The sequence below is a fragment of the Hyperolius riggenbachi genome, chromosome 8 (genome assembly GCF_040937935.1).
Source record: "Hyperolius riggenbachi isolate aHypRig1 chromosome 8, aHypRig1.pri, whole genome shotgun sequence".
NCBI classification, from domain to species: domain Eukaryota; kingdom Metazoa; phylum Chordata; class Amphibia; order Anura; family Hyperoliidae; genus Hyperolius; species Hyperolius riggenbachi.
The window spans coordinates 88965939-88989642 of NC_090653.1; the positions used below are offsets into that span (position 1 = coordinate 88965939).

At 44.3% G+C, this 23704-nt stretch overlaps 1 protein-coding gene across 3 annotated transcripts in view; it reads left to right on the top strand.

Moving 5' to 3' along the window:
• Positions 1 to 7600, top strand: part of LOC137528251 (sphingolipid delta(4)-desaturase/C4-monooxygenase DES2-like) — a 55421-nt gene extending 47821 nt beyond the window's left edge. For 2 of the 3 annotated variants that reach the window (XM_068249532.1, XM_068249534.1), the window contains one exon: positions 5525 to 7600. In XM_068249532.1, coding sequence (XP_068105633.1) covers positions 5525 to 5668 — 144 coding nt within the window. In that variant the 3' untranslated portion in view covers positions 5669 to 7600. The remainder of the gene's footprint in view (positions 1 to 5524) is intronic. The other variant, XM_068249533.1, reaches the window with a different exon arrangement.
• Positions 7601 to 23704: the final 16104 nt, after the last annotated feature.

Sequence of the window (23704 nt, forward strand, 5' to 3'; positions counted from 1 at the left end):
GTTAACAATATTTCTGCTTCCCTGAATCAGGAATTAGAAACAGTGCAGATTTATTTTAGGATTTGTATGAGCTGTAAGTAACAAATAAATGTTTTTTGTTTAAAGTTGTGTATCTTTTAGAGCTGAGAGGAGGTCTGAGTTCAGGTCCATGTTAAGCAAGTCTAGAATACAAAGTTAAAGCGGTTAGACACAGGACCACGGCCACTATAGTACACATGATATGAATCTGAGCAGCAGAACCTGTACTGCTCTTTTTATGACTGTTTGTGATAACAATGAACAAGGTAGGGCACCTGGCTTCGAGCTTAAAGCAATAGTTATTTATTAACTTGAGTTTCCAACAGCAACATATTAGGCTCCAAAGTTCGGCTAGGGTTTCCTGTAGGAAAAGGTGGCTGGACTTTGAATGGAGGCATGATCGATCAGGTGTCTTTGGTAACACATTACTTGATTACATCATAAAAGTGAAGGTCACTTGAAGTTCGGTTACGTACGTTCCTCAGTTATGCATCACTCATTATGTATGTACTTCTACTGCTCGTAAAACAAGTTATACAGAAACGTAGTGAATTACCTCTCGCTGATGTCTTATTCTCAGCGCAGGTTATGTTATAGCTGTCATTTTAGCTGTTACGTTATTAAAGTCGCAATTAAATTTGGGTGGGAAGGTGCGCAATAAATAGTGGGTGGCAAGGCTGCCCACTATGAAAACTGTGGCACCGCCTGCTATTTCTTGGGCGCCTTTGCAGCCAAATTTAATGTAATCACGGTTACCGATATCTGTGTGGGCTGCAGCTGAAGCCACATTATTTTTTTTTCCGCGTGGAGTCGTTGCAGTTAAAGAGACTCTGTAATAAAAAAAGTTCACTCACAAAGTACTCACCTCGGTAGGGAGAAGCCTCTGGATCCTATTGAGGCTTCCCCATCTTCCTCAGTCCCACAGTGGTCTCGCTGCAGCCCACTGAATGCACAGTCGACAATTTGTCAGGCTGTGCAATATTTACCTTTCCCTGTTACATCGGGGGCGCTGTTGCAGCTCTCGGCTCGGAAATAGGCGGGATAGCCGATCTCAGTCAGGTCCATTCTACTGCGCAGGAGCAGGAGAATTGCATCTGCACTGTAGAGCAGAGACCCGGCTGTGATCGGCTATTTCCGCCTATTTCCGCACCTGCGCTGGAGCTGGGAAGGTAAATATTTACATTCCTGCTGTTCGGAGGGGCACAGCGAGACCACCGTGGGACGGAGGAGGACGGGGGAAGCCTCGATAGGCTCCAGAGGCTTCCCCCTCCTGAAGTGAGTACCCCCACAGGAATTTTTTATTGTTACAGGTCCTCTTTAAGGTTAGGCGTCCGTGGGGGTGGAGAGCTGGGGATAAGGCTAGACGCGTGGGTGGGTGTTTATAAGATTAGGTGTTGGGGGGAGGTTTAAGGGTAAATGTGGGAAGGGTGGTTAAGATTAGGCGTAGGAGTTTAGGGTTAGGCACCATTAGGGTTAGGCATTGCTATTAAATTTGGGTTAAGCATCGGTAAGAGGCTGATTAGGGTTAGGCCTCGTTCACATCAGGGCCGTTTCTGTGCGCTTTCCACAGCGCACTGCCCTGTGCGTTCAGCAAGGTATTGATTTTTCCATGTAACTAAATGTAGCTGGTTCACATCTATGCGCTGCGCTGAGCAGCGTTACAGAAACGTAGTGTTGCAGGCATTTCTGTGCGTTGAGCTGGAAAGCGCACAGCAATGCAAGTGAATGGGTCCGCTTTTTTAGCGCATAGAAGCGCGTACAAGCGCATAGAAGCGCATGCGTTTTTTACCCCTAATTGGAGAAAAAAATACATTTACATACAAAAACAAAGTTTTATTGACAACTGCTGCTGCTACAGTAAGCAAAACGTGCTTTAAAGAAGCGCAGCGCAACGCACAGAAACGCGGACTAAAGCGCGCACAAGCGCATGCGTTTTTTACCACGCGCTTTCACACGTTTTTCAGCGCAGCAGATGTGAACGAGGCCTTAGGCATCAGTAGAGGTAGGGTTCAGTGTGAGAATAGGGTTAGGTTTAGTTGTAGCAAAATACCGGTATTATCTATCGATATTTTACCACAGTAATTTGCATTTTTAAGAGTAAACTATCAGTAAATTTAGCATATTTTACTACCTGAAATTTCCAGGCGCCCAGCTGTACGCATGATTTTATCCACTGATGTCACCTCTTTCGTTTTTACAAACACTCTTCTCTGGTTCCTTCCCATCATAAGTCAATAAATACTTTCAGGTATTCAAAAACATTCTACAGATCAGGTCAATACTCAGATTATCTCATTTTCCCAACAAGTATGTGAAATTGATCAAAGCACCTATATCTGGATTTCTACAGCTCAGTGCCAGTGCAGTGCAAAAGCGATATGGAGACTGGCATGTTTATTATATATGTTTAATGCACATTGCATAGCTGTCCTGCTGATCCTCTGCCTAATACTTTAAGCCATAGACCCTGAACAGATGTCTATGACAAATCTGACAAGATCAGCTGCATTCTTGTTTCAGGTGTGTGACTAATGCTGGGCATACACGGCGTCGAGGGAGGCTTATCAATCGAGCCTGATGGCTCACCGCGAGGATCAATTCTGCACTCGATACCCGCGGGCAGACAATAGCGGCGAATCGGTTGGAAGATAAGCGTCGGCAGGGACGTGCGGGAATCAATCCGGGCGCACGCAGGGACGGGCGGGGACGTGGCGGGAGTCGATCCGGCGGCTAATTGGCCGCCGAATCGACCCGTGTATGCCCAGCATTAGATCTCACTGTTTAAAGGGACTCCGAGCTCACCCAAAAAAAGAAAGTTGTACTCACCAGGGGCTTTCTCCAGCCCAGTGCTGGTCGGGAGGTCCCACGCCGGCGTCCTGGCTCCTCTCCTTCTCCCCGCTCCGGAATGGCTGACAGGCCGCAGCCCGGGCGACACTCGGCCGAGTGTCAGGCTGCTCCTTCCGCGTATGACGCGGCTGACGTCACACGCCGGCCGCCTCGCGTCATCACGGCGGCCAGCGTGAAAGTACAGCGCATGCGAAATAAATATGGAATCATTAGGAGATAAATATGGCAGCTTCCATAGGTCTCTCACCTCAGCTTCCTTTTAAATTTTCTACTACTCTCTATCACAGTAGAGGCTAATTAGGCTAATTAGCTTCTCAGAACTGGAGTTATTGATTGATTCCGAGTCAGTGAAGTAATTGTAAGATTATTCCATTATCTGATCGAATTGGCTCAAAGACATTTTTTTTTCCCTTTTACTCAAATTACGACTGATTCACAAAGGGAATCAGTAACACATAGCCAAAAACTGTCATCCAAAAAAAGTCAGACTTGTCAAATTCTCTTCCCACTGCCTTTTGTTGCTTTTCATTCTCTTTACAAGTCATTGTTCGGATTTTTTGTGTCAAATTAATTTTATAGCAAGTTTCTAACCATTTCAGATAACCAGAAAGACTACCATGAGGTGGAGCCAAAGCTATTACTTTGCCTTGGGCCCCGTTTCTTCTTAATCCTTCTCTGCACCTTTCCCACATGAAATCTTTACCTTTTTTTGAATAGATCATCATGGTGGTCTGTATGGATGATATTGTGGTGAAACCCCTCCCACAGTGTGATGTCATGACCATGGTCCTGACAGTTTGCTGTCTGTGAACCTCGTTGCATTGTGGGAAAAAAGATTTTACAATGTGCAAACACAATGACTAAATAATCTATAAATTAATATTGTAAATACATTATATCTCGCGTATAAGCCTAATTTTTCAGCACAAAAAAATGTGCTTAAAAGTTACCTCCTCGGCTTGTATGCAAGTTAGTGTCGCAAAATGGATGGTGGAGCAGGTTTTGTTTCTGGCAGAGGAGCGTAAGGATCTTGCACTACTGATCCTGCTCTTGCCATCTTGCTCCCTGCTGTGTCCGTGTCCCCGATCCCCTGCAATATGGTGTGCAGAGTGCACTGCTCAAGACTACCTGTGTCCCCTGGCTTGTGGAGCAGAGCGTGCATTCTGTTATTTTCACTACAGTTCCTCTTTAAAGTGTACCAGAGATGAAAATAACTAAAGATTTGATACTTACCCGGGGCTTTCTCCAGCCCCATAAGCCCGTCTGAGTCCCACACCGTCCGCCTGCGGTCTGCCATTCAGCCGCGATCAGCCCAGGTAACAGCTCAGTCAGGTCCAGTCTGGGTCCTCTGCACATGCGTGGACCTCGCACCCATGTGCAGAAGACCCATGATGGACGCGACTGAGCTGTTACCGGGGCTGATTACGGCTGAACGGTAAACTGCGGGAGGACGGTGTGGGACTCAGGCGGGCTTATGGGGCTGGAGGAAGCCTCGGGTAAGTATCGAAACTTTAGTTATTTTCATCTTTGAGTCACTTTAAGGAATGACAATGTACTTAGTTAGAAGTGCCCTTTTTTTTATTTTTACACTCGGGTCAGGTGTGCTTTTCAGTGTCATATATTTTAAGGCATTTTAAGACAACTCTGCTTACTCTAAAAAAAATGTCCATGATAACAGCATAACAACAGAAATTCAGACTCTTCTTACCATTGCCCATTTGTGATAGAGATGGTCAGTTTTTCTAGGAGTATGTTCATGGAGCAGCACGTGATTCATTTAGCAATGGTTCGGTCTTTACTTCTCCAATTGGCTGGTCCCAACCAGCCCACATTGAAGCAAAACTGAGGCAGTTGCCAAGAACAACCACTTAAAATGGGTTGAGGGACGTCTGTACACATCTAACAGGTACCATAAACATGTGACTAAACGCACTACTAACACTTACAGGGCCGGTTTAAGATGCACAGGGCCCCCAGAGCAAAGGTAACCTGGGACCTCCTCACTAAAGTCAGCCCCTTAGGCCCTGGAACTGGTCCACCCACTTTCACCCCGACCGAGGGAGAGTCGCTAGTTGTGTACGGCATTGGAGTGCAAAACAGGATATGCAGAGGCCACATGTGTTCGGGCTACAGACCCACAATCCCTTGCATCGCCTACTATTCATTCGTACCCTGTGAACATTCCTATCCAAGTAGCAGTCACCTTGTACGAGCAGTAGAAGATGCAAGAGACTGTGGGGGCTGTAGTGCGGACACGTGTGGCCTGTGCATCTCCTATGAAGCGTTGCAATGCCATGCAGCCAGCCACACATATTAAAGGGGCCCCGGGAGCAGTCTGAGGAGGGAGTACCTGGAGTTCCGGCGGCGCAAGGAATGCAGGCAGCTTTCAGGGCCCTGCGGCAACCGTCCACTTTACCTTAATGGTAGCAGCAACCCTGAACCCCTACAGGCACCTAAAGCATGCCCTAGGATTCTTACACTTGTATAACTCCCAGCAAGGGAGTTGTAGAATTTCTGAACACAAATGTTCCACACAAAAAAATTGTAGCAAGTATTCAGGCATAACAAGCTTAATTCCCCAAGCCTTGTTTTTGTGCACAACATTCTTCATGTCCTGTCTCGGTTGCCCAATAAACTTTCTTTGCTTTCCCTATAACAGGTACGTCGGATCGCCTCGGAGTATTACGACAACTTACCCTACCATACATCATGGGGTCGCGTGCTTTGGGACTTTATTTTCTGCGAGGAATTGGGACCTTTCTCCCGTGTCAAAAGGGAATGTGAACTGGCAAAGAAAGAGTGAATGCCATTGAACATTGGACCATTAATTTATTTCTGGGTACTGAACTGTGTTCGTTTTCAAAGATATGAAGTGTTATGGTTAATCAGCTTTCCTCCCGGTACACAGCTACGTGTGTAGTTCTGAGCCTCTATGTATACATATACAAACCATGTATATTTCTCACTTCTGCGTATTACTCTGGAGGCTATGAAGGAATTAACAAAACATGCTGAAATGTTAGTTTTTTTTTTAATTACTGTAATTTTAGCTGTTTGTATTTTTTTTTGTTTTGTTTTACAGACGCACAAAGCGGTGATGAGACAGTTTTACATGTTTACTGAAAAAGAAAAAAAAAATCCAAGCAAGCAAGATAAACATCTTTATGTAACTTTTCAGTTGGCATCACAGCGTGGTTGTGATCACATTATCCTAGTGGAAAAGGGCTCTCAGACTGGAAGTGGTTGTTTTTTTGTTTTCTTGCACAATGTCATTCACAACGTTGGTCTCTCAGTGGCGTTGCTGAGCTTTGGTTCACCAGGAACCATTCACCATTTCACCATTCATCTCTTTCTAAACACTTAGGTCCCATCATGCTTTGCAAGGCAAAAGCAAGTGTGACACCACTGTAGTAAATTTAGTTACTGATGTCAGGAGTCTGGAGGTTTTCAGCCAGTAACAGTAGAAATACTTGAGAAATCTTCATAAAACTATAAATTTAAAACTCTATAAGCTAAAAAAAAACCTTTACCTCGAAAGATGGATGTTCATATTGAAGTTGAGTTTCTGCCTGGTAAGTAATGTTAACAGCTCTGAATGCATTGTATAATTATTTTTGGGCCCTTTGCAATACAAGTGTATATTACCCTGCTGATAGTCAGCCTCTTATGTAGGCCCACATCACCTCCCAGCACTACCTAATTAGACAAAGTACAGACTATGCGTGTATCAAGCATGACAAAAATTGTAGTGATTAGTGTTGGGTGTTGGAATTCGGCATGTCCGATAGGGAACACCCAAGTACTCCCGCCTGCCACTGTTCAGCACTGAACGTGACTACGATGCTCCCACCTTTCAATCCAGGAGGAAGTATCAGAGTCACGTGAAGCGCAACATGAATCGAAAGCCGTTGAACTCCTACTGACCCTGTCCGCTTGTTCGGTGCTGAACAGCGGCAGACGGGAGTATTTGGGTGTTTTTCGAATTGGCTATGCTGAATTCAAAAACCAACACTAGTATTGATGCTTTGTATAAGAGACCAACAGATCCAATGTTACCTATACAATCTGCTTAGACATGTTCATTATCAATGTATCCATTGTCACTGTTACAGAAACAGAACACTGTCCTGTCCTGCACAAATTTTCACGGACACTGCATACACTACATATGCCAAGTGACACAACGAAAGCATGTGGACTGAATCTGTTCTCGCTAGTTCTCTTAATGGAAAAAAGGATTACAAAACTACCATTTTGCAATGGACAAAAAGGAAAACCTGAGAATGTGAGAGACATTGATGTTGTGCAACTCAGACAGAGGGGAGGAAGAGGGAAGAGGAGGAGTCTGGCCCAGAAAAGGACTGACAGCGATCTAGCACAACAAAAAAGTGCCAGTGTAGGATGAAGGGAAGAGTATCCCTGTACAGTGGCCACACGCTTGATGCCATTACATGTTCCACCTCTAAATCGAGTGCTGTCCACTACTGTGTCCCCAGGTCTCATTGGGGACCCAATAGCGGGTGGTGGTGGTGGTGTCCCTTGTGCATGTTACAATGGATACCAACTCAGACACCGTGAACGTTGTGGCTGTATCATAGTTTGAACCCAGCCTTGGTACTTGCTGTCCATATACACAAGAGGCACAGATAGGTGAGGATACCCTTCAGAAATCATTGCCCAGAAGTTCTATAGCAACATATACTGCTATTTTAGCTCAGTAACTATATATATATATATATATATATATATATATATATATATATATATATATATATATATATATATATATATATATATATATATATATATATATATATATATATATATATATAGTGTAACCCCTAGTGATAGGATTTTAAAATTTTAAAAATCCATTTGTCCTTTTCCACATATGGATATAATTATGCAGAAAACACATGGCAATCTGATTGAGCAATCAATGGTCAACCTTACCAGCAACTTTGTACCATATGGGTTAACCATACTGAATACCATTTGAATAGGTTGCTTGAGAGAAGAAGCCTCATATAACATAGATATTGTTAAGACTGCTTATTCAGCACTCTTGACCATTAGAGAAAGGAATTCCTCAGTAACTTGAATAGAGAAGTTTTCTAGTGTCCTCACTTCCCTTCAGTCAAAGAAAGCCCACAGGACACATTCTGAATAAGAAATCCAGCAGTAGACCTCACCGATGGCACATACGTTTATTACAGACATTATAATGCCCAGTTCTTTACTCACATCTCCTTTTGGTTTTAGCACACTGCTTGTGCCCTCAATTCAATGCCACTCAGAAATGTAAGTTATATTTTTGGAATACATGACTAACACTAACTTTCCAGAGCTTAACATATCACAACCCGTACATTTGCCCTAAAGTGAACCCGAGTCGAGGCTTGTGTCAGAAAGCAAATACTTACCTAAGAAGAAAGAAGCCTCTGGATCCTATCGAGGCTTCCCGAGTCCTCCTCGCTCCTGCCACCCCTCCTTAACATTGGTGCTATGTTCCTCTTCTGGCATGAGCATGGCATGGCCACACATGTGCAGTAGCATGGAGCGCAGGCGCAGTACAACCGCGCTCGTGCCTGAAGAGGACCACGGCCAAGATATTCTTACCGACAAGGCATTTCTTTAGTTTTTGGTGGTCCGCACTCTGTACGGGGAACTAGAAGACAGCGTGGGAAGCCTCTATAGGATCCAGAGGCATCACTCTTCTTAGGTAAGTATTCGCTTTCGGACCAGAATTTTCCTTTGGGTACACTTCAAACCGAACACAAACCTTAGTTTTTTCCAGAACTAACTCTGACATTAAAGTGCATCTCTGGCCTGAAAGAAAAACTAACCTGTGAGGAAAAAATATCATACTCAATTCTACCTTGAGGCTCTCATTGGTCCCTGATCCTTCTCTTCAGTAATAACCTCAGTGACAGCAATGAAGTATTCTCTGACCTCTGTGCAGTGATGGCCTGCACTTCCCTCCCCTTCCTATAAGGGTCACTGTGGGAGCAACTTGAGTGGAGAGGGCCATTACTCTCTTATTTTTCCAATGGTTGCCAGGAACTTTACTAAATGTAGCTTCATGGATACATTTGCTCATCTTTAACAATCTTACTTTATCAATGATTTAGTCAATGTTTGCCTACTGTAAAATCATTCCTTTCTCCGATTTACAATCTTAAATTTATCACAAGTGGGGGCATGTTTACTGCAGAATGCTTGTTTACTGTGTTTTCTGAAGTCAGTAGAAACAACACCTGGACCCATATTCAATTACCTGTTTTCTTGAGTAATGTTCTAGGAGATAATTTTCATATTTTCTTTAAAATAACTTTTAAGCGTTTAAAATAAAAAAAAGTACCCAAAAGCCGGTAAAAAAGTACTATCAACATTATTTTGAGTATTTTCTCACTTGCTGGTGGTTTTATAGGCCTTTTATGACAAGGACCCATATGCAATTCACTTTTTCTCCTGAGTTTTCTCCTAGGTGATATTTTCAAAACTTGACATAAAATACCTTTTAAGCCACCAGCAAGCAAGAACATATTTAAAATAAATGTGATGGTACTTTTTATCTAACTTTTTGGTACTTCTTCATTTGTAAAATGCTGAAAGGCTATTTTAAAGAGAAGATGAAAATGATCTCCTAGGAGATAACTCAGGTGAAAAAGTTAATTGCATATGGGCCCTTGATGGCTGCCCTGGATAAGATGGTGTACAGGTGTCCTAGGAGGCATCTTGGATGCCTAATCTCCAACTCCATGCTTCAGTTCTAACATAAAGAAAATTGTACAATATAAACTGATGCCAGAAATCACCATAATCCATCAAATAACACTTTTAGGGTCCATTTACACTTGAGCGTTTTGCCGGCAATTTCGGCAAAACGCTCAAACGCTAGCACTTATCAAAGCGCTAGGGTAATAAAAGTCTATGGGCCGGTTCTCATTTAAAAATGGTGCAGGCTAAGCATTTGCATTTAGCGTTTTTGGGAGATTAGCAGTGAGTAGCGCAAATCGCCCAAAAATGCTAAACGCTAATGCATAGCCTGCACCATTTTCAAGCGATTTCCCGGCGATTGCGTTTTAGTGCTACAGAAGCGCAAAATGCGATCGCTAAAAAAATCGGCAGGTGTGAATGGTGATTTATTTTTTTTTGCGTTAATCACCAAAAAACGCCAGAGCAAAAGGCTAGCAAAATCGCTAGCGTTTTGTGATCAGCAAGTGTGAATGGGCCCTCAAGCCTGGAAATCTCACACTAATATAAATGCATAATCAAATATTATTCCGTCAGGAAAATGTCATATGGGCAAAGTCAATAAAACCTTGGCAAGTATTTTAATCTTGCTCTGCCCTTTCCAAAAGTAAACAATAAAGTACGGTATTTTGCCTTGACCTCCGCTGTAGCTACAAAGATTCTGCTTCTTCCAAGAGATGTTATAGTCTGTGCCCTTATATATACCACACACCTTACAGAGGAGCTGCTTACTCTGTGTGAGGGATGGTATTCATTCAAGGAAATCTGCATCTCATTACCATGCCAGTTCACACTGACTGTAGGTTAGTGACTGTTTTTTATAATGTTGAGTTTTCTATGTTGTGCAGTTTGTATATGGTGTTTTTATGTTTTGAAACTTAAAAGAAATGGATAAGTGCTAATATTCAGATGGTTTATAATGTGGAAAAATAAATTTTTGTATAAGCTACACAGCGTATATGTCTTCCTTCATGGGCTGATTTTTACATGCAACACTTGTTAAAATGTGATTTATGGTTGTTAGGGGACTTTCGGCAGCAGCAGCCTAAATGGATTTACTAAGGGCCCTTCTCCACTGTCATAGTGATGCGAATGCGGCTACCTAGCCAGTAGCCACATCGCATCACTTCCGCGATGCAGAAGTCAACTGAGGAGATGGACGCGGTTGTGAGCGGATGCGGCCGTGTGAGAATCTGCAGCATGCGCGCAGTGGAAACTATTCCATTACCGTGCATGTGTTTCAGCACATCCGTGGTGGGATGCGGGTATGTGGCCGCATTGCATCGCTTCTAGTGTAAACGGGCCTTTAGCGGTTCAACAATCACACAGCCTGGCAGACATCTCAAAGTGGACTCCACAATGCCAGAAGCTTTTAATGGATTTGGCAAATATAGGCATACAGGTGTATACATCAGCAATATTCTTATCTCAGCAAAGCATGAATATGAAGCTCAGTTGGTGATGCATTGCATTCATAAGTTAATCCTAGTGAATAACTCCGGTTCGGCTTTCAGAACAGGCTATGCTACATTACACTGAGAGAAACTACAGCATAAGTGAAGTGAAGCTAAGTAGTAAAGTAAAGAAAGTAGAAGTGAGCTCCCTGTGAGCTGTGATCCTCTTATAAACAGCCTACCAAGGGTTAACTCTTTGACATCAAGCTGCCCATCACATCCCATGTGGTCTGTTGGCCAACAGGAGCATGTGATGTGCAGGGGCCTCACTGTACATCTCCAGGAACCCTGGACCATAATTAAAGTTATTCCAGTATCCTAAGAAGCGAGTGTTTACCTTTCAGAAATATGACAGCACTCATGTTTACCCAGCGGTTATGAGAAGCTAAGAGCTGCGGTCGCTCTGAGCAACCTTCCTCCCTGTATCTAGTCTAGAACTCTTGCTGTGATCTGGGTTGTCTCCTCCTGAAGGACATCCTGCACTATTCCCTGATATTGCCCAGTAACGTTTATCTTGTTTAGTGGGCTCTGGTAGTACTCTTGTCTTCCTGGCCTCAGCCTCTATACCTTGCACGCTGAAGTCCTGTAGGGTAATTATAGTTGGGTAAGCGTACTGGTCTTATGTTCATGAGGGGGCTTGGCATATAAGTGAAGAGCGTGGTATTAGATTGGGGTACAGAGGCTGAAGGAAAACTAGAGATCTGCTAGGCCTTACAGAGTAACTCCAGGACAGCTGAGTGATCCTGCCATGAAAATAATTCAAACAAAGACAGCTTTTCTCTACACCAGCTCATATTTGCTCTATCTTCACCCAAACAAACCTACTTTCAATTGTTTATATCCTTACAGTCCCCAAAACCTGTATCTTTAACATGGGAACATCAACTGTCCTCCCTCATCTTCAAAGTCGACAACAACAACAAATAACATTTGTAAAGCGCTTTTCTCCCGTGGGACTCAAAGCGCATAAGCATGGCTCCGACCATCATGGTACAGAGGAAGAATTTTATAAGTCTGGAAATGCCAGGCTAAACAGGTGGCTTTTCAGTCTGGATTTGAATAGCTCCAGGGATGGTGCTGTCTTTACTGGGTGTGGCAGGGAGTTCCAAAGATTAAGGGCAGCATGACAGAAGGCTCTATCTCCAGATTTTTTGAGGTGCACTCTGGGAGTGACCAAGTTTATAGAACTTGCTGATCTGAGGTTGTGAGAGGTATGGTGCAGCTTCAGCAAGTCCTTCATGTATCCAGGGCCCAGATTGTGCAGGGATTTGAATGTCAACAGTCCAATCTTGAAGAGTATTCTCCATTCTACTGGTAGCCAGTGCAGTGAGCAAAGGATCGGTGTAATGTGACAGTGGCGAGGCTGGTTTGTTAGCAATCTGGCAGCAGCATTCTGCACTAATTGCAGGCGACGCAGGTCCTTTTTGGGGAGGCAAGCATAAAGGGCATTGCAGTAGTCCAGCCGTGATGTGATGAAGGCGTGGACTAGGGTTGGAAGATCCTCTGGGGGAATCAGATGTTTAATCTTTGCAATGTTCTTCAGATAAAAGTAGGAAGATTTAACTACAGATGAAATTTGGTTTCTGAAACTCAATTCCCCATCGATTAGTACGCCAAGGCTGCGCACAAGGTTGGAGCTGTTTATGTCTGAATTCCCAATCCTGATTGGTGTTGCTTTAGGATAGAGCTGTTTTGATGGCAAGAGCTGGCGTTGGACAAACAGGACCTCAGTTTTGTCAGCATTCAATTTCAACCAGTTATCATTCATCCATGCCTGTAGCTCAGCTAAGCAAGAGTTTATTTTTGGAGTAGGGTCTGTTCCACCAGGTTTGAAGGACAGGTATAGCTGTGTGTCACCGGCGTAGCAGTGGTACGTCAGACCATGTCATTGGATAAGTGTACCGAGTGGCAACATGTAGATTGCAAACAGCAGAAGGGATAGGATTGATTCTTGTGGCACTCCGAATTGTAGAGGTGCAGGTTTGGACATTATAGGACCTAGGGATACTCTCTGTGTTCTGTCAGTCAGGAATGATCTGAACTACTGGAGGACTGATCCACTGATGCCACAGTACTCCTGCAGTCTGTTAAGCAGGATTTCGTGGTCAACTGTATCAAAAGCCGCTGAGAGATCCAACAGGATTAGGATGGAGCATTCCCCTCTGTCCCTTGCCATGAGCAGATTGTTGCAGACTTGGATGAGGGCTGTTTCACAGCTGTGGTGTTTCTTAAAGCCAGATTGTAGAGGGCCCAGGATGTTGTTTACTGACAGCCTGGTTTCAAGTAGCAGATAGACAGCCTTTTCAATAACTTTACCTAAGAAGGGGAGGTTGGAGACAGGTCTGTAGCTGCTCACAGGGCCGGATTTCTGGAAAGGCCAGAAAGGCCACGGCCTAGGGCAATAAAATTAGATAAGATAAGAAGGGCGGCATGACTTGGAGAGAGAAGAGGTCATATGTCAAAGTAAATCATCTCTTCTGGTCCCGCAGTGCAGCCAGCCAGCGCCCTGCTCTGCACTAATAGTTGAATTCCAGAGTTCCCCAATCCCTGCATCTCTCTATCACTTCCTGATGTGTTAAAACAATCAGGATCAATCATAATGGTGACCTGAGTTATAATCCATTCCTTTGTATGATGGACATACAGATCGATGTGAGAAATACCAGAGATTTACATTACAAAGCAGATAGAACTAAGTTCCGCTGAGTTTTAATGCAGGCATTCCCAAACATCAGTGAGCTCTGCAGTTTCTTCACCTCTTTTACAGCTTTGACACTGACCCCAGCAGTTGTTAATTTATCTAATCCTAATTTATGACTGTTTTTCTTTTTTTTTCCCTAGTAGCAGTGGTCTCTTCTCTTCCTCAGTTAACTAACTTTCCTGACTCATTTTCTGTCCTCCAGCTCCTACCATCTATGAGACTGCAGGAATAAAAATGCTGTTTTCTTCCCTTTCATTGCTAAACTGTCATTTTAAATGACACCTGAGCAGTGGTGCTCATCCAATATTTGGGTATCCGAACTACCCAGATAATCTGAACTTTTTCCACTATCCGAACTTTGAATAGCAATTCGGATATTTTTTAAAATCTGAATAGCACTATCCGAGCAAACTCGGATTTCCCATCTGAGAAAGAGAGGGGGATTTTAAGTCCCCACATCATTAAAAAAACATGATGCTACATGCCTAATTTACCCTAGAAAACGTTTTAAAGGCAATTTAAATAAGCCTTCTTCCGAATTTGTTCCCGTATACTGCCAATACGTTAGAGCACACCACCATATGTACATTCAGCATTCAAAAGAGATGCATAGATTTTTCAGCAAATATAAATAAATGTCATTCAGATGCTTTAAAGTGGAGCTGAACTCTTGCACAGGACAGAATGAAAACAGAGATATGTACCATGTATGTATTTAGAGAGCCTGTCTAATTCCCCCTCCTCTGTGTCACAAGTTGTAATTTGATCTCTACACTGTGTCACCTGACTGCCACAACATCTAAGCTCATTTGAAAGCACGGGATGTTAAAAATATGTCTGCTTCCATAAAAGCAGGAAGTAGACACACTGCAGATTTATTGCAGGATTTGTATCAGCTGTAACAAAGAAATGTTTTTATTTAAAGGTTATGTTGTTGCGTATCTTTTAGAGCAGAGAGGAAGTTCTGAGTTCAGGTCCACTGTAATTACAACAGAACATCCAAAGTGGGTCTTGATAGGATGTTTGCTACTTACCTGTTCTCTGTTTTGGATGGGCTTCTCTCCATTGCACTGCCCTGCCAGTTACCACCTATTGGTGGCTCTGACTGCAGCCAGTCGCAGAGGACTCGTGCTCCCTGTAATTTCTCGCTCCTGCCCATGGCCGGTACAGTGTTATGCATTCTTGACAAGTACCGGTCATACATCAGCGTCATTTCTCAAGTATGCATGCCCAAAACACTATCGGCTGCTGTGCACATTCGGGCACGAGTGCAAATTACAGGAATTATTTGTTGAATGGGGGGCAGAGCAGCACAACTGAGATGAGCCCATTCAAACCAATGATCGCTAGTCAGAATGTTGGACAATTTTTTTTTTGGGGGGGGGGGGGGGGCGCTTGGTGACAGCAGGCCTAAGGCACTGGAAAGTACAAATCCGGCCCTGGCTGCTCATAGCATCTGGATCCATGAAAGGTTTTTAAGAAGGGGCTTGATGATTCCTTCTTTTAGAGAGGTAGGAAACCTCCCTGCTTGCAGAGGGCAATTTACTATTTTGTGAAATGCTGGACCAAGCAGGTCAGGGCATTTCAGCTTATGTTTAGTTGGTCCAGGTCGCAGGTTGTCTGGCGGAGGCGATGGAGGATGTCTGAGATCTCTTCCTCACTAATACTTTTGAAGTCAGTCCAGGGCGTTAGTTTGTTTTTGCAACTATTTCCAGGAGTTGAATAAGTCTTAGGTGCTGTGGACTGAATGAGAGACCGAATAGAGGATACTTTGTCAGCAAAGTAGCAAGCAAATTTCTCGCATAGCTCCTTTGAAGGAGTTATAGTAGGTTTTAGACAAGATGGGTTGCATAGTCTATCAACTGTGCGAAATTGTTGGGCTGGCCTGTTGGCGGCCTTTGCGATCTCCTGTGATAGGTAGGAGGATTTTTTCTTGGTGATCGCATTTTGGTAGCTTTCCAGGTAAGAGACAAGGGTGTGTTTATCTTTTGAATTCTGAGATTTTCACCACTTCCTTTCTAGTCTGCGCACTTCTTTCTTTAGGTCCTTTAGTGAGCTGTCAAACCACCGTGCATGGTGAAGTGGTGTAGACCGTTCAATGCGAACTGGAGCAAGGGCGTCATAGGCAGATGATACTGCATGGTTGTACATCAGGACCATGGAGTCTGGGTCTGCGCAATGATTGGTTAATGCATCGAAGTTGAGGGTATTCTGAACGTGCTGGGGTGAGACATCTTTCAGAGAATGGTATTTTATGAGTTCTTTCCCTCTGTGTTTTATCTCTGGTGCTGTCAGAGAGAAGTGGATGGTGTGGTGGTCTGACCATACCACTGGGTTTATATCCATGTGTGATATTAAAAGTCCGGAATGAAATATAAGATCCAGGGTGTGCCCTTTCTTGTGGGTGGGTAGGTTGACAGCCTGAGAGAAACCCAGTTCACTCATTATGAGAAGTAGTTCACTTCCTAGGCGGGAGTCGTGATCATCCACCCATGCATTAAAATCTCCCAGGATGATCCATCTAGGGTGTTCCACTGTAAGGCAGGATAAGAGTTCAGATATTTCCTTAAGAAAGGCTGGACCATTTTCTGGGGGGCGGTATATGAGCAATATGTTGATGTTTGTCTCTGCTGACAGTTGGGCTGCAAGACATTCAAAGGTTTCAGTGGGGCCTATGGGCAGGGGCCTTATTTTCAAAGAGGATCTAAAGCATATGGCAACCCCCCCACCCTTCCGGACTTGTCTCTCACAGTGCAAGGCTGAATAATTGGTCGGCACGGTTGCTTCAAGAGTTGGGCCTGCATGTTTCCCTAGCCAGGTCTCTGTCAAAAAGGTCAAATTAGAGAGCTCTATTAGGTCATGTATAGTTGCAGTCTTATTATTTATCGATCTGGCATTGCAGAGTGTGGCTGTGATTGAGCTTTCCTGGGGACAGCTATGTTTTTTAGGCTTGGATCCACTACCTCTCCTCCCCCTTCTGCTTTTCCTGAGTATCCCAAAGGATTTTAAGAGGAGAGCTAGTGAGGTGTTAACTTGTAATTGTTTCTTGGGAGGGCAGGCCGAGAGAAGATCCTTTGAAGAGTATTTGTATGTTGACCTTAGAGACAATAGACTTGTTTAGATAGCTTTTACTTCTGGAATCCTGCTGAGATCAAAGGGGATCTGTGCAAAATCCTTTCATTCCTACACAGAGTTGGAGCATAGATTTATTTTAAGTAAAGGTCCGTACACACACCGGACTGGAGGCAACGACAGGTCCGTCGTCACCTCCCGCTGGGTGGGCGTTCCAATGACAGTCCGGGCGGATCGCTCAGAAACAGCCGTATCAGTCCGCCGACAGTGCGTACACATGCTGGACTGTCGTTGGAACGCCCACCCAGCGGGAGGTGACGACGGACCCGGCGTGTGTACGGACCTTAAAGTTCCTTGTTTTAGTTCACCTCACTTCTTCCTCCCTTGACCCCACTTCCTCTCATATTATTTCACATATGTCCTCATCATTGATACCAGCTCTGACTTTTCTCTTAAATCTAGGTCTTTGCACTGCATCACCGTTGTGCTATTGTAATTTTTAAATTTCATCCTTTACCAGTTCAAATTCTGTCCACCTCAGGTATTCAGATTTAGAGACTTGTCTTTTATAGGCTACTGTCTTGCCTTTCTGCTTGTTATTTTCTTTGACTGTGTATTAGTTATATTACCTGTGTTTGCATCATGTTATTGTCTTTACACGTTGTGCCGTTGTAATTTCAAAACTTTAAAGCATATATTTAAAGCAGCTACTGTATATAACACTGACAATAATAGAAAGCTGATATTTCTGTGAAGACTACTTGGGAATAATTTATTAAGGTTTTCTCACTAAGGGTGGAGAACATAAATGATCCAGCTAACCTGGACTGCATTTTAAACAAAGAAAAAACCTGAGGCATAGAATTGTGAGCGGCCACCAATTCAGAAATGCACAACTCACGAGGAGGAGTTGCACAAGTGTGGCTTGAAGAAAACTCAGAATGGTAAAAAGAAACAAACAAACACTGTGCTGCTTGCATGAAAAAAAATATTTGTTACATAGACATGGACGTTCCCACAGTGCCCAAGAACCCAACAGTAAAACCCATAAAAGCCTGTAACAGAGAGAGTGCTCCTCCAATACTCCCACTAATCACCACTCACGTCATTTGCTGACCAGAGTCACCCGCTCACGCCTATGCAAATCTTTGCACACACCAGAAGTCTCACTGCTACCCTGTTACAAGTCCATATACCTAATCCTGACCAGCTGTATCTTGATGTTTCACACATACAAGTTAGTCTATCAAATGTTCATACAGGTCTGAGACCCTCACACTCCAAGTGGACATTGGCACCAAGTACGCACTACTTGGTGCCAAAGTCCACTTGTAGTGTGAGGGATTCAGAGTCAGGATTTTGCAGTGTGTGAGTGAGGCCTCTGGCGTGTGTCAGTGGTGAGTCCACACATGATTGTCCCACACCAAGGGTTGCATAGGCGTGAGCTAGGTGACCTCTGGTCAGCAAATGACTTGAGTGATTATCAGTGGAAGTAATGGAGAAGTACTTTCTCTGTTACATGTTTTTACTGTTGGGTTGTCAGGCATTGTGGGAACGTTCATGTCTATGTAATAAAGATTTTTTTTCATGCAAAGGTAGTAGCACAGTGGGTTTTTTTTTTTTTTTTTTTTACCATTTTGAAAAGAAAAAACCTGCCTGCTATTAGGTGGCAAACTTAAATCTCAAAAATGTGTGCTGAGATCCAAAGACACAAAAACTCCCCCTACTCCTAAACAACAAACATGAGCAAACCCCCCCCCAAAAAACAAGAATGAGGGGGGAAAATGAGGGGTTAAAACAGTTCACCTCCGGCAGTCTTTTGCTCAAACAGTTCAGCAAAAAAATCTATGTATTCTAAAGGGGCCCGTATACTGGTCGATTTCAGCGTTTGATCGATCGGAAATAAATACTATTGAATCAGCCGATCGACCGATTTGCGGCTGATTTTGATCGATTTGATCTATCTGACTGCATGGAAAATCTGGGTGGATCTGCTGCTAGCAGATCTATGGTCCATAGAGTTGCATTGGATTTAATAGTCCAATAATGCATTTAGATCATCTATTGGAAATCTGTTCCTAGTGTGTGGCACACAGCAGATAGATTCCTGTAAGATTCGACTTGACAACCACAGTGTCTGAGGTGCAAGAAGGGGATGGGGAACAGTTTGTTAATGATTAATACTATTCAAGGCATCTATAGAAGTGCTGATTACCAGCATAGGAACAATAAACAGCAAATACTTTGGACGAGGAAGGGCCCCTCTGGCCCAAGGGCCCCGATGCAGTCGCTACATCTGCACCCCCTATTGCTACACCACTGCCCCTAAAGTCAGCACAAAAGTCCACAACAATTTTGTGAAAATTACACAACATTACGAATGGCTTACATGCAATCAGTTGAATACCAAAATCATAATAACACACAATGGGCTTGATTCACAAAAGAGTGCTAACTGTTAGCACGGCCGTTTTCGCGCGTGAAAATTCGCGCGAAAAATGGCCGTGCTAACAGTTAGCACTCTTTTGTGAATCAAGCCCAATGACTCCAACTGTGAAAATGTAATTTAATTAGCGCAGTATGATCATCACTAGGATGCTGTACACAGAGAGGGGCCAGAGGCAGACCTACCATGAAGCCACCTGAATCATGTGATTCTTGTAGAAAAAACTAGGGAGTGACGTTTGACCACCTGACACCTGCCTCCTCTCTACTCTCCCACCCGATAGACCATCGGCACCAGTAATCAAAAGCAGTAGCGGGCGGCTGTGATTGGACGTTCTGGTGCCAGCACCCCTGCCTGATTAGTCACGTGCCAAAGCTGCCCCTCTTGACTGCCCATGGTGATCTCTCTCCTATGATGGGGTTTATATGGGAGGGTGTGTGTGTGTGTCTGTGTGTGTGTGTGTGTGTGTGTGTGTGCGTGCGTGCGTGCGTGCGTGTGTCTAAACAACCCTCCCTACTGCTGAAGCAATGTGTTAAAAACAGCAAAAACCTGCATAGAATTTAGGCCTCACTATTTGTCATTATATAAGATATACCTCATTAGTAAAAATACACACCCATTCGGCAGCCCTCCCCTTCACCTCTGATCCCCAGCTTGTCCCCTACTCATCCTCCACTGGAGATTTCAGCTACAGAACAAAAGCAATCATCCCCTTAGCAAAAAGATTTTTTCCCTTTGTAGCAATCATCCCCTTAGCAAAAATATTTTTTCCCTTTGTTCCAACAAGGCTGACAGCACCTGCTAGTGTCAGCTTATGGTTACAGTGTACCTGAGACGTTGAAAAGACAAAGATTACACATACCTGGGGCTTCCTCCAGCCTCCGTCAGGCTAATCAGTCCCTCTCCCCAGGCCGTCTGAATAATCCTGGGCGCCGGCTGGGGTGTCTGGGTGCAGGGAGGGGGGGGGGTATCTGGGTGCTGGTGGGTGTGTCTGGGTGCTGCCTGGGGTGCCTGGGTGTTGGCTGGGGTGTCTGGGTGCGGGAGGGGGGGGTATCTGGGTGCTGGTGGGTGTGTCTGGGTGCCGGCTGGGGTGTCTGGGTGCAGGGTGGGGGGGGGGGTAATCTGGGTGCTGGTGGGTGTGTCTGGGTGTTGGCTGGAGTGCCTGGGTGTTGGCTGGGGAGTCCAATATTCCAATAAAACTACGGATGTAATGATACAATCTGCCCAACATTTTCCAACCTGTCCAGAACCGATAACTATCTGACACTCCACTCTAAAACTGACCTAATGGGGATGTTTTACCAGCACAGAAATATTATTTGTCCTGTTATTTCATCACCTCGTTCATCCAGCCTTCAGCAGAGGTGGCCAATCTGAAGTTAATAATTTTGTCTTGCATGCAGATTGAATGCAAATTGTATGTAACTTGAAGCTGGAGCCGATCAAATCCACTGCCTGCTGATTTTGATTTGCCTAATTCTGAGCTGCATGTAATCTGCATTAAATTTGCATACAAGCTGTAATTATTAAACTCTTAAAGGGAACTTGAGGTGAGAGCGATATGGGGACTGACATACAATGCAATAATGCACATTGTCTGGCTGTCCTGCTGATCATCTGCCTCCAATAATTTAGACCCTAAACAAGCATGCAGATCAGGTGTCTATGACAAATCTGACAAGATTAGCTGCATGATTGTTTCAGGTGTGTGATTTAGACCCTAATAATCAGCAGACTGCCAGGCAATTGGTATTGAATAAAAAGAAATAAATATGGCAGCTTCCATAGGTCTCACACGTCAGGTTTCTTTTAAGGTAGCCATCCACTGATCAATGATTCCCGTCAATATCTGGTGGCAGGTTCGAATCTGCCAGAAATTGGTGCCGCAACTGATGCCTGATTGATTACTGTCCAGGATTGATCAAATCAGTCGATCCCACCTAACAGAAGATATTGATAAATTGGCAGCGGTTCGGGAGCACAGAGGTAGCAGCATTCGATTATGGGACACTGACATGGTGTTGGCAGCAAAGCTTACACTCATCTATCTGCCGACGTGTGTCTTCTCCCCATGGGCCCTTCTGGGCGCTCCTCACTGTCTGTTCTCTCCCAGGGCGCCTTTGTCATGTGACAAATGTTTAAAGCCAAATACAAGAAGCCTGTAGTGGTGCACAAATGCAAACATTGTCGGCCATGTTTTTGTAGCCCTGCTCTAACTACATGGAGGCAGAGCAGAAAAGCGGGGAGGGAGACAGAGTGAGGCGCTGAAGAGTAACGTCAGCGCTGGAATGCATGGAGCTGGTGAGTGAGCTGCCACTGCCAGCACATTCTACTGGGGGCGCCTATAGCTGGCTACCTATACTGTGGGCACCTACACCTGGCTACATATACTGGGGGCACCTATATTTGGCTACCTATATTGAGGGCACCTACACCTGGTTACATACACTGGGGGCACCTATCCTTGGCTACCTATACTGAGGGCACCTACACCTGGCTACCTACTGTATACTGGGGGCACCTACACTTGGCTACCTATACTGTGGGCTCCTACACCTGACTTCCTATACTGGGGGCACCTATACCTGGCTACCTACCCACCTACCTATACGGAGTCTGAGCATATTCAGGATAGTGCACTATTTCCATCCATTTCGTGGTTATTACTAGTATTTTTTTCTATTATACATATGTGATGCGTCATGGAGATCTGAGCATTTGGCGTGATGTGTCACAACTCCAAAAAGGTTAGCAAACCAGGGGCGTAACAATAGACCCTGCAAGGGATGCAGCCGCAGGGGGCCCAGAAGCTGCAGGGGGCCCCCGTGTGGAGAGACGTTTATTTTCCCTGTTCTGAGAGACTGACACATAAGGGCATGGAGAGAAAAGCTTTCTTATCTCTGCACAATTGTTCTAACTGCATAATTGTTCTGACTGCATCTGCTCAGCCACTGATAATGAACCATACAAAGTTTTGTAGACAAAGCTTTGTAGACAGTCCCTATTCAGTGTGCAGTAGACACTTGTGTACAGCACCCAGCCCCAACCTCTCTACCCCTCCCCAAGTGCTCTGTACTGTAGTAATGCTGGAGAAATCTGCAGAGCCAGTTCTGCTCCATCAGAGATGGACAGAGTGAGTGTAATAAGTTGAAGCTGTGGAGCACACTCGTCTGTGAGTTTTCTGCACACCATGTGTGTCTGGCACAGAAGCTAATGTAATTGATAGAGAAAATGCCTGCAGTGCTTCACTGCTGTCTGTTTTTATCTGCATGGGGAAAACACATTCAAGTGTGCACTAGCCAAGTGATTAACATTGGTTCTCAGTTTGTCAAAGATAATCCTCCTCTTTTGCACTCCCGAACACTGTGAAGCCTGCAGACACCTGGAGCTCAATATTAGAGACAGTAACCGTCAACTAAAAAAACATATATGCAGGGTTTCTCAGTTTACCTGTACGGAAAGCGAATGGGTGGGGGACCCCATCTAAAGTTTTGCAAGGGGGCCCAGTGATTTCTAGTTACGCCCCTGTGGCAAACACTATGATAACCCCACCCATCACACTAAAATAGACTTGCAAGTAAGGTCATCTGGATTTAGTGAGGCTAATCCGAGTAACCTGAAAACGTAATTCATGAAAATATGTAACACTAAAAATGTTGGGTGAAAAATTTCAGATAACCAGAGGGAACAACTATACTGCTTACATAAAGCTAAAATTGCTACAATAAAACAGCACATTCTGAAATCTATACCCGGTATTACAAGTTTTACTCAAGCTTTCTCTGGAATGACCAGGTTCTTGTGTGTATATGTAAGCCAGGCCAGCGAGTTGCTGATTTAATCTATAACCTAAACATCAGAACAATGAAAGCGTTGGTTGAAGTACACACCAAGCTGTCATTCACAGAAACATCTAACTGTAAGGCCTGGAACCCACTGAAAACCGCAAACGCAAAACGCAACCGCTGGCGTTTTGTCTGAGCGGTTTGCAAGCGGATTCATGCGCGTTTTTGGTCGTGTTTTGCAACATTGTATTTTTTTCCCCAGCGGGTGCCTAGCGTTTTGCGTTTTTATCCTGATTGGTCCTGTGAATTATTTTTCATTTTGTTACAGTGTGCTGAACCGCAAAACGCTAGCAAAACCGCTCAGTTTAGGTTTTCTGCTGAGCGTTTCCGCTAGCGGTTCAATACTTTACATTGAAGCGCTAACGCTCCCAAAATGCTGCATGTCCTGCGTTTGCGTTTCTGAGAAACGCAAACGCTCCTGTGGAAGTTGCCCCATCCATTAACATTAGCCCAGCGTTTTGGCAAAACGCTAGCGTATCGCAGTGCTGCCAAAACGCTGCCAAAAGCGCTCCTGTGGGTTCCAGCCCTAAAGGTGCGTGCACACCTTTCACTGATGTCGCCCATC